Source organism: Anolis carolinensis, unplaced genomic scaffold, assembly GCF_035594765.1.
Source record: "Anolis carolinensis isolate JA03-04 unplaced genomic scaffold, rAnoCar3.1.pri scaffold_10, whole genome shotgun sequence".
Taxonomy (NCBI): domain Eukaryota; kingdom Metazoa; phylum Chordata; class Lepidosauria; order Squamata; family Dactyloidae; genus Anolis; species Anolis carolinensis.
This window is the reverse complement of record NW_026943821.1, coordinates 24,784,009-24,795,825: the sequence shown is the minus strand read 5'-3', so window position 1 is coordinate 24,795,825 and position 11,817 is coordinate 24,784,009. Positions and strand designations below refer to the sequence as shown.

The window sequence follows — 11,817 nt, the reverse complement described above, 5'->3', positions numbered from 1 at the left end:
GGGCACTCCCTTGTGGCAGCAATTATATATAGCAACTGACATTTCTGAAATCAACAAGGTACATTTTCCAACAAACAAAAAAGAACCTCAAGTAATCTGGGGGGTCATCTTCTTGGGAAGTTCTTCTGCTTAAGTTTCCTTCAGCTTCTATTAAGCTGTTGAACACTCCAAATTTTAGGGTTGCTAGTTCAGGATTCTCCCAGGCCCTATGTTATGCGTGAAAAACCAATCGCTCACAGCTTGCCACTAAAACATGCACAGATGCAACATATTTTTCTGTTATTGAAATTGAGACAGAAATTATTGTTTCCAGATCGAAGAAGAAACAGGTAGGTAACTTCTCTTCACTTTCTTTGGATAAAGTATAAGTAAACTGTTGAGCAAAACTATAAAATTGTCAGTTACAATATCTTTAATGTAAGTTTCAAAATGTCAACTTCAAAAGCTTTACAAATGGAATATGCATGAATGACAAAAACGTTTAGATTATACCCATTCGCCCATCAACTATCACTCCTCTGAAATACTACAGAAGAAATAATGAGAGATCTTTGGAGGCACTGGACCCTTCCTCCAAATATCGGAATGAAATATTTGAGAATAGGAATGATTAATTTGCACAGGAGAAGTTACACAAGTGAGACAATAGATAAGCCATCCCATGACAAGCAGCTCTTGCAATGCAGAGCAATTATACTCCTCTGTTCTCTCTGCTACTAACTCTACAGATATGGTGAAAGTCCAATGCAGGGCAAAATAGGACTTCAGAGCCAAATTCAGGTAGGAAGACACATAAAAAGAACTAGAAAAATGTCAACATGTTATTGAGAAAAGGTCTTTTGAATCGTAGCAATTCAAGTTCCATTCTCCCGTATGTCAAGTAAGCAACATCAATAATGCCCAATGCCCAGTTTTATTGTGGCAGTGGCCTGCAGCTCTATATAACTGGTGTGCAACACTATATAACTGGTGTGTACACAAATCATAACATCTATTTTTCACACACTCTCAATTTCTGATGATTCTGAACTCAGCATTCTCAGCTTTGGCCCAATATATTCTATCATTTCAAAATAGTACAGGCATTACTAATTGTGCCACTTGAAGGAAAGCTGAAATTTCTAATAAATGAATTCAGCATACATGCGCTCAATAGAATCTCTACCGTTTTCATGGAGAAATATCTGCTGGGTTTAGTAGTAATTATATTACCTGGTGAGAGGTCTAGGTTTTATGATATACACAGATGGGATCTTCTATCGATACACAGCCAGTAGAATAAAACTGGAGCCACATACTTAATTCCTGAGTGCATTCTATTATTCACTTTCCCTGTTTGAAAAGTCTAGAGTGTTCTCCAATATCCCTCTTCAGCGATTCAATTCACAAAGCCTTAGCTCATGGATACATTTACATAAGCCTACCTAACAATATTTTCTCCCCATAACCTTGCCTCCCAGGATAACATATAGCTAATGATTAAAGACCTAACAGTGGTATCCTCTTATCATGTCAGCCAATTGCAATACCCCAGAAACCCTGGGTACCTGAATCTTTCTGAACAGTTGCTTGTATTTAAGTACACATCAATAAGTTATATAAATCAGGCCCACTCCAAGCAAAATATCCTTAGAGATTATTATGACTGGGAAACTTTCTCTGATACTTATTTAAACAGTGCAAAAGTACCATCATGGTAATACAAATTCAGCTAACTAACAGTGAGATACAACCAGAGAAAATTATTTGTATCAAGGGCACCAACATGACAGCCTAATCGGCAGCACTCTTGTTTTGTGAGAGACATCAAACCTTTTAAAATCATTATTTCCTTCACAACAAACGTAAACCTGAGAACCAGTGATAACCCAAACTTATTTTAAATATTTACTGCATTTTTTCTACTATCAAGGAATGGCTATCTACCACCAAGAGATATATATTTGGGTTCTGGACACCACTCCTATGAGCAGGAAAAAGCAGAAAGCAATGTTGATGCTTTTCAGATGTTGCAAGACAAGAGGAGCATCTCTGGGTGGGAACCAATTTTGATTACTCACTTTCAAAACTGCAAGAAGCATCCTGTACATTTGCATGGAGCCAAATGTGGAAAATAGAAATGAGTGTCTCTGAGGAGTATGAAAAGTGTCTTACACCTTACAAAGGTCTTTAATACAAATCTGTGGAATTAACAGGGAGAATTCAAATGGTTCCTAGGGAAATACAGCATCTGAACAGGTCAGGTAGCACTGGCTCAATTCCTTCCAGTTCAGGAGATGGAGGGTGACTCCGGGACTCACTCTTCTCCTACAGGGAGATTGTCTTCAATCCGCCTTATAAATTTCATTCTTATTTCTGTGACCCCGTCTCCTTTCAGTGTGTCCTGGACAAATTTGACATCCACAGCCATCTGAACCTGCAATGGGAGAAAAAGCACACTCATGTTTTCCTGAGTTATTTAAAACAATCCCCAAAACCACTTTAGGCCTATCTTGCTGACAAAGAAAAAAACAAAAGATTTCCCCCTTCAAGTATTCTGTCAAAGATCACTTGTTATTTCCCTTATCCAATACTCTTTCCCTAGCTTCACCTAAGAAATAATAATAACAACAACAACAATAATAATTTTATTTCTTACCCACCCCTCCTATGTTCTGGCTGCCATATTTTGAACAAGGAAGGGGGAGAGAGATTCCTAGTGTTCTATAGACATGAGAACTGGGAGCTGTAGTCTTTAAATAAAAAACGTAGAAAGGTCTGATCTAAAAATCATGCAGCTTTACATTTCATTCCTTTTTCCAGACATTTCAGAGAAAGCACATGTGCCACTGATTTAATTGAAATGCCATTCTCACCATTTCCAAGGCTCCCCGTAGCACCCCACATAAGAGGTTAGAATAAATAAGAGATGAATGACTGTCAGGCAGCTCCACAAAGTCCACCAGTGGGTTGTTTTCTAGGATGAGGGAGAATTCATCACCTGCCGGACTCCAGTTTGTGATGCTTGGTGTGATACCCAAGTACATTTTAAATGCCACCTGCCAAGCGAGACAAACAGAATTCAAAGGCTCAGCTCCAACAGTACAACATTTAGCAAGCTATTATCTTCTATGGATCACTAGGCAGCTGGCCAAAATGAAAAGCTACTGAAGCAAACTCTTCTCTAGTCATTACAAAGACAGACCTCAAAAGGCAGGAAGCAATTCACTATGCAAAATACAATGCCTTCTTTCCTAGAAAAACATCCAAGTTGTTATCATGCTTTTCAGTTTCTAATGTAATGTTAGCCTTCTCTCCCCACTCCTGCTTTGTTATTGACAGACCAGAAGTAACATTCACACATTAGTATTATAATGGGAAGTCATGTTCCTGCTAGTTTCAGGGCTAAATCACAAGATTGTAACTACAACAATGATCAAGGCAAGCATTAGGAAGATGACTTTTCATGTTTAAGCTGGTAAATCCTGGAATATTTAAAACACAATATAATAATGTAGTTATAAAACAACATAACATGACAATTATTAAAACCAAGACATCAATTGCTATGTACAGAGGGTGATTAATGCAAAACTCTAAGTATATGGGGAAATAGTCATAATCGTAATAAGAATAAGTGATACTGGTGGTGATAATATACTGGAAGCACAGTGAGACCACAAGTATAGTCAAAGCCAAATGTCACCTTTGCAATTACATCTGCCGTTTCTCGAAAGTCGTGACACCTTCCTACGTTGGATCGGGCCAGGAAGTCTTCAACGAGTCGAACACCTATGTTGTAGCCCCTGTCAAGGCATACAAACAGAAATATACTGTAAAACTGTAGCATCTCAAGAGAGCCCCTCCTACATGAGGAAAATATTATATGGGCTGACAACCCTATCACCCCCTCTTTAAAAACAACTCTGCAAAATCCAGGTTTCTTCACCATAAAAAGGGAAACCTGAGCATTCTGCTACTAGCGATGTTAAGGAAGTTCCTCTCCCACCTCTATACTTACATTTTGTCAAGTTGCTTATTGACATCTTCATCGTTCTCATAGTCTTTACACAGCTGAGTGACGAGGGCCCCATAGGTCAGAGTGAAGAGCTCCGAGCTCTAGACAAATTCAAAACACATTGAGTAAAAACAAAACAGCATAGTTTGCAAATACTTAGAGACTTGTTTCCCAGGGCTTGTTTGGCCTCTTGGGGCATAAATAAAAAAGAAATCAGGTAAGAAAATTCCTGCCTTCACTAACATGTATGCAGTGAATTCTACAGTCCCCCCAGGTCCATAATGAAATAGAATTGGGGGAAAGGTGGCAATAAATGAAGCTATTCTGAAAACAGGTATCAGTTGACAGACATGGGGTGAAATGTCGTATTCCTGCATTATGGTCAGATAGCCTCTGGTTCTTCTGATTCTCATTAAGGCCTACCATGCATTGATGAAATCCACCTTTCAAAATGCTCAGATTGCTTCAGTCAGATTCTTTGTATAATGAACTGAATTTTTTTCAGTAACCTTTTTGTGGGGAAACAAGTAACTAATTTGTACTTGGTTCTTATTTCCTATGTATTTTAACCTCACACTCAAGTGGAAGTTTACCACCTCCATATCCATCCTCACAACTACAAACTGAAAAACTATCAAATACACAAATCAACACTTATCACACTGTCTAGAAAAGAAAACGATTTCCTTACATCAGGTGTGCAACCTGCTTCTATATGCCATAAGCAGTAGGATTTTATCGCATTGCTAGATATGGTAGCATTGAGCCACGGACACACACATGAATCTTTCTGTATAGATCTCAATATACAAAAGGCAAATCTACTCCAAATCACTATGGAATTTTGTTTGACCAGAATAGCACACAATCCAACATCAAAGTTTCATACTTCCTTTGGATTTCAGTCTTTTCAATGAGTAAATACTTCTGTCTTCCACCTTCAAAATCTTTAAATCCAACTATAAAATTTATATATAATTAGAATACAGTGCATTTTGCATAGCACACTATGTTTCTCATCAAGAAAGGTTTTTCCACCATCATTATTCAGCGTAATGTTCTGTTTAAGAGCACAAAAAGAACAGCCATGCCAAATCTTTCTTTGCATTAGTATAAATGTGTGTACATCAATTAAATAAAAAATAGAACAAACTGTTTCTCTTCATCACATTCTTCAAACTAGAAGCAAGTGAAATATATTCCATCAGAACTGTTATCAGAACTGTAGTCATCCTGTTAAAAGCTGAAACCTAACATGATTGTAAAAGGTATTTCTATGAGGATAGTGCCAGCCACATAAACTGAATATGCTTTGCTCAAGCTTTTACTAAAGTTTCATTTTAAACAGCAGAAATGTCTAGTCTTGGATTAAGAAGCCTATCACCTACCATGAGATGCATAGATGCAGAAGGTGAAATGAATGGCAAATACCAATACTACAGAATGAAAGCAGCAGGCAAGCAGAAAGGGGGAGAAAAAAAGACATCAGAGTTTAGACAAGACAGATTACATAAAGTTCTGACAAGCTCACACAAAGCCAAAGTGCAGAAGGACGAGTCGGGTTATATTTGGAATTACGTATATTAGATGTATTACAGCATGCCATTTCTATCCAGCAGTAGCCAATGAGGTTAGACAAACTACACTTCCATGTATCTGAAAAATACCAAGGCTTCAATAACACAGACCTCATAAATATGCCAAATTTGAGACCTATCTCTTTGTTGAAGCTACTGTCACTACGTTAAAGTCATGCATGTGGAGGCATCTGTATACCCACATCCACAAAATGGATCACACTCAAATCACTTCTGTCCATTCAGCATAAGATATTCACATGCAGAACACTTGCTCAGTATCAGATAGACACTAGACACAGTAGCCATCTTGAAAAACAAATCTAATGGATCAACATGGGATTGTTATGGATCACTGCAGCTCCTTCAATATCATTGCAAGAACCCTGTAGAAAGATTATGTTAATGGCATTGCTGGAAAAACAGCAATTACCATATATTCATGTATAAGGCAACATCATATTTTCGGGACAGAATTATGATTTTTTTTTAATGAATACCATAGCATTGAGCCAAAGCAGTTCAAAGTGGGGCCAAAGTGTATTATGTCTACAGTGTAGATCAAACTGGCTGGCTGCTACGAATTGTGGGAGCTAAAATCCAAAACACCTGGAGGGCTGTTGTTTGCACATGCCGGGTGTAGATGCACCCTCAATTTTATTTTTCACTTTATACTTTGAAATAATAATAAATCATAATAAATAATGAATGAATAAATAAATATTTTTGGAAGTTAACATCATGCAATAGATATAAATATTCATAAATAATATAAACAAAAAAAAATAATATAAGGGTTGTTGTGTTTTCCAGGCTGTATGGCCATGTTCCAGAAGTATTTTCTCCTGACATTTCGCCCACATCTATGGCAGGCATCTTCAGTGGTTGTGAGGTACAGTATATACAGCAGAGTCTCACTTATCCAAGACTTGCTTATCCAAGGTTCTGGATTATCTAAGGCATTTCTGTAGTCAATGTTTTCAATATATCATGATATTTTGGTGCTAAATTCGTAAATACAGTAATTACACATAAGATCACAGCGTATTGAACTACTTTTTCTGTCAAATTTGTCGTATAACATGATGTTTTGGTGCTTAATTTGTAAAATCATAACCTAATTTGATTTTTAATAGGCTTTTCCTTAATCCCTCCTTATTATCCAAGATATTCGCTTATCCAAGGTTCTGCCGGCCCGTTTAGCTTGGATAAGTAGCAGCAAAAATGAGATATGAATATATGACCTACTGACAGACCCCACCTGGACATGGAAAGCGCCTTAAACATATATTTAAATGTATAATTATGTATATTTTTAATGTATATTCTTAATTTTATTGTAAATTTTAATCTTGATGGATTTTTAAATTTGATGTGTATGTTTATATTGTAAGCCGCCGTGAGTCCCCTGATGGGTGAGGAGGCCGGGGTAGAAGTGATGTAATAAAATAAATAATAAATAAGTGAGACTCTACTGCAGGGGTCCTCAAACTTTTAAAGCAGAGGGCCGGTCCACAATCCTTTAGACTGTTAGGGGCCGAATTATCATTTGAAAAAAATATGAACAAATTCCTATGCACACTATATGTCTTATTTGTAGTGCAAATAAGGATTTCAATGGAAAGTGTGGGCCTGCTACTGGCCAATGAGATAGTCTAGTTAATTAGGATTGTTGTTGTTGTGTGCCTTCAAGTCATTTCAGACTTTGGGTGAGCCTAAATCTAAAATTATTTATTCATTTATTTACTACATTTATTTATTACATTTATATCCTGCCCTTCTCACCCCGAAGGGGACTCAGAGCAGCTGTATGTACATACAATATATTATATTATTAGCATAGCACAATATTAGTATTATATATTACTATATTGAACTATACCACTATACTGTAATATTATATGTAATATATAACATATAATTAATATTATTATATGGTATTATTATTAGTATTATATTGTATAACATAATAATATTTTATCAATATTATATGTATATATAGTATATATTATATTATTAAAATGATATAAAAGTATCTATATATATAAAAGAGTGATGGCATCACGGCAGCGGACAAAACAACAAAAGTAAACACCCTACAACCTCGAAAATTGACATCACAACCCCTCATCCATGCCTCTAGGTTGATACAACAAAAGGAAAAGAAAAATAAAGTCCTAATTAGAGGGAGAGGAATAATTGTTTTTATCCAATTGCTGCCAGTTAGAAGGCTAAGCTCCGCTCACTTGGTCTCCTAGCAACGCACTCTGCCCAGGGGACCCTTTTCCTTAACTACCACCAATTCCTCAATACTTTATTTCCCATACCACCAGACTTTGCCACAGCAACGCGTGGCCGGGCTCAGCTAGTTATATTATAAAACTGAAGGTGGGGGCCAGGTAAAAGACCTTGGAGGGCCGCATCCGGCCCCCGGGCCTTAGTTTGGGGACCCCTGCTCTACTGTATATATAAGGCCATACAGCCCGGAAAACACACAACAACGCTGTGATCCCGGCCATGAAAGCCTTCGACAACACAAAATAATATAATATAATAATGAATATATAATAAATTGTAGCAATAAGGCGAGAAGAGGGGAAGAGTTGGGTCTTGAATGACAACAGAGCAGGCGGCCATGACAGCCTGCGGTGACGTCACGCGCCGGCCCGGCCCCCTCCGGCCCTTCCTTCCTTCCCTCAGAGTAGGCCTTCCTTCCTTCACTCTCTTTCGGTCGCCATTACCATTTTCTTGCTCTCGGCGCCGCCTCGGCTGCCTTGCCGCGCCATCCCGCCGGTTGAGGAACCAGAAGTCTTCGAGGAGGAAGAAGGAGCCGCCCCTCTGCCCTTATGGAGCGCGCCGCTTTCCTCCTTCCCTCAGGAGAGAACTACAACTCCTGCCCCGCGGCATGCCGGGAGCTCCTTCCCGACTCGCGAGCGTCACGACGCCGCGCTTGGTTTCCCGCCGGCGTGCAGTTGCGGTGACGTCATGACGTAGCCTTCAAGAAGAAAACAATGGACGGAGAGAAGAGGTGGGTGTGCTTGAGGTAAGTGTGAATGTTGCAGCTGGCCACCTTGATTCAAGTTCAAGTTCACTTTATTAAGGTCATAAGAAGAAGGACACAGTCCTGCACAAACACATCAGGCCTAACACATCAGGCTACCTTGATTAGCATTGAATAGCCTTGCAGCTTCAAGGCCTAGGCTGATTTCTGACTGAGGGAATCCTTTGTTTGGAGGTGTTAGCTGGCCCTGACTGTTTCCTGCCTGGAATCTTCCTGTTTTCTAAGTGTTGTCCTTTGTTTACTGTCCTGATTTTAGGTTTTTTTAAAAAATACAGTAGAGTCTCACTTATCCAAGCTAAACGGGCCAGTGGAACCTTGGATAAGCGAATATCTTGGATAATGAGGAGGGATTAAGGAAAAGCCTATTAAACATCAAATTAGGCTATGATTTTACAAATTAAGCACCAAAACATGTTATACAACAAATGTGACAAAAAGTACAGTAGAGTCTCACTTATCCAACACTCGCTTATCCAACATTCTGGATTATCCAATGCATTTTTGTAGTCAATATTTTCAATACATCGTGATATTTTGGTGCTAAATTCGTAAATACAGTAATTATTACATAGCATCACTGTGTATTGAACTACTTTTTCTGTCAAATTTGTTGTATAACATGATGTTTTGGTGCTTAATTTGTAAAATCATAACCTAATTTGATGTTTAATAGGCTTTTCCTTAATCTCTCCTTATTATCCAACATAATTCGCTTATCCAACGTTCTGCTGGCCCGTTTATGTTGGATAAGCGAGACTCTACTGTAGTTCAATTCGCAGTAATGTTATGCTGTAATTACTGTATTTATGAACTTATCACGATATATTGAAAACATTGACTACAAAAATGCCTTGGATAATCCAGAACCTTGGATAAGCGAGTCTTGGATAAGTGAGACTCTACTGTGCTAGTAGCTAGATTTTGTTCATGTTCATTATTTCCTTCTTTCTGTTGAAATTGTGCACACGCTTCTTGTATCTTTCAATGGCATCTCTGTGTACTCCACTCTAACAACTACTATGTCAGGCTGCACAGAGAAGCCGTTGAAATCCACAAGCATGTGGACAGTTTCAACAGAAAGGAAGAAACAATTAAAATGAACAAAATCTTGACTACCAGTATTTAAAAAACCTCTAAAATCTGAACAGTAAACAAAGAACAACAATCTGAAAACAGGGGAATTCGGGATAAGAAGCAATCGGGACACCTCCCAACAAAGGATTCTCCCCAGTCAGGAATCAGCCAGGCCTTGAAGCTGTGAGGCCATTAAATGCTAATCAAGGTGATTAATTGCAACATTCACACTTTCCTCCAGCAGACAAAACTTCTTTCTCCTACCCTGGACTTTCCACAGATATATAAGCCTCACTTGCATAGTTTTCCAACAGACCTCATCATCTCTGAGGATGCCTGCCATAGATGCGGGAGAAACGTCAGGAGAGAATGCTTGTGGAACACGGCCATACAGCCTGGAAAACTCATTGCAATTTGGGGTAGTAAAGTGATTGTACTGATGACATATTAAACAAAACTTCCTGAATTCCTTAAACCAGAGTGATTCTTTGTTTCACTTTTCATACTACTACTGCTACTAATAATAATGCTTATCCAAATTTCAGGAATTCCTGGATAACCTTAAAAGGTCTGTTCCTAGCAAGGAGAGAGATTTGATATTTGTTTTGCACTAAAGATGTTGAACAAACAAGAAGCTAGCATGGATTTTATATTCTGCTTTTCTAAAAGCTGCTGTTGCAACTCCACAGCACTGCTGGTAATAGCTGAGCTCCCGTTAGAGCACCCAAGGGCCAGGGCTTCCCAGTTCTCAGTGTCCGTGCCACTATATTATACTATTGAATATAGTTGGGTGAGCATCCACAGATGTTGATATCCGTGGGGCTCCTGGAACCTAAACCCCAGTGGATACCAGAGTCCCACTGTGATTTGAGACATATTGCAACGACTTCATATAGTGTGGACCATGAAAAACTATAGAAAATGGGAGAGGTAGATTGGTGTGTGGCTTTTTGGCATATTGCCCACACTATGCTGCTTTCAAGGAAAGCTATCACAAAGCACTTGATGGGCGACACATGCCATTTCTTCCCGTGACAGCCCTCTGGTATAACAGGAATTTCGCTGACTCCCAAAGATATAGAAGGTGAAGCTGGCTCTATTAATAAAGTGAGAGGTGGCACATTCATCCCAAGCCAGTGATAACCTCATGCTATGCTAGTCTGTGGCAGCTTTCTAAGCTGAGAGAAGGAAATTATGTGCCAGAGTATAATAGAGGTGAGAGTCAACCTGAACCCTTTGTTTATTGTGTGTCTTAACCCAGAATGCTTCAAGGCTTCCAAAATCAACAAAACCTTTTCTCATTTGTTATAGACCCTAATACCACCATTAATATAGCTAAAATTCCATCCAGATACATGGGAGGGGGAGCTGTTTCCTTATAATTTATGGAGGTTTTTCCTTAGGGAACAGAATACTTTTTGTGCTTGATGTAAATAGAGTACTGTATATACTCGAGTATAAGCCTAGTTTTTCAACCCTTTTTTTAAGACTGAAAAGGCCGCCCCCTCGGCTTTTACTCGGGTGAGGGTCCTGGTAGGCTTATATTTGGGTCAGCTTATACTCGAGAATATAGGGTACATTTATTATTTTTCTCTATTATTATTAGTATTATTACATTTATTTTTTCTCTATTATTATTAGTATTATTACATTTATCATTTTTCTCTATTATTGTTGCTACTATTACATTTATTTTACTCTATTTTTATTATTATTAATAATACATTTATTATTTCACTCTGATATTATTATTATTATTATTGCATTTATTATTTTACTCTATTTATTATTACTTGTATTATTTTCCTGTATTTATTATTATTACATTTATTATTTTACTCTATTATTATTAAAAGGATACATAAGCAAGCACATTTACATTGAAGAAGATGAGAATGATTTGATCAAAGTTGGACAGTCTTATTTTAAATTTGAGCTTTATGTAAATATTCAAAAACGATTAACCTACTGATGCCTCAATTCATGTAATTTTATTGGTATCTATTTTTATTTCTGAAATTTACCCCCCTCGGCTTATACTGGAGTCAATGTTTTCCCAGGTTTTTTGTGGTAAAATTAGGTGACTCAGCTTATATTCAGGTCGGCTT

At 37.9% G+C, this 11,817-nt stretch overlaps 1 protein-coding gene across 2 annotated transcripts; it reads right to left on the bottom strand.

Annotated features, from left to right (window-relative positions):
• Window positions 1-394: 394 nt before the first annotated feature.
• On the bottom strand, window positions 395-8,515 carry trappc3 (trafficking protein particle complex subunit 3). Of its 2 annotated transcripts, none has more exons than XM_016998908.2 (5): window positions 8,316-8,515; window positions 4,001-4,098; window positions 3,686-3,785; window positions 2,856-3,038; window positions 395-2,416 (listed from the first exon to the last, which is right to left on the bottom strand). In XM_016998908.2, exons 1-5 carry the CDS (start codon window positions 8,358-8,360, stop codon window positions 2,297-2,299), a joined length of 546 nt encoding a protein of 181 aa, XP_016854397.1. In that variant the 5' UTR covers window positions 8,361-8,515; the 3' UTR covers window positions 395-2,296. The 2 variants fall into 2 exon arrangements, with proteins under 2 accessions (XP_016854397.1, XP_062818361.1); XM_062962291.1 differs by lacking the exon at window positions 8,316-8,515 and adding an exon at window positions 5,386-5,412.
• Window positions 8,516-11,817: the final 3,302 nt, after the last annotated feature.

Coding starts and splice junctions, on each gene's coding strand:
- trappc3 (XM_016998908.2), bottom strand. CDS start 8,360: ATGGCGCGGCAAGGCAGCCGAGGCGGCGCCGAGAGCAAGAAAATG. Junction 4,099..8,315: donor GCGCCGAGAGCAAGAAAATG/GTAATGGCGACC, acceptor GAATTTGTCTAG/AGCTCGGAGCTCTTCACTCT. Junction 3,039..3,685: donor CGGCAGATGTAATTGCAAAG/GTGACATTTGGC, acceptor CTCGCTTGGCAG/GTGGCATTTAAAATGTACTT.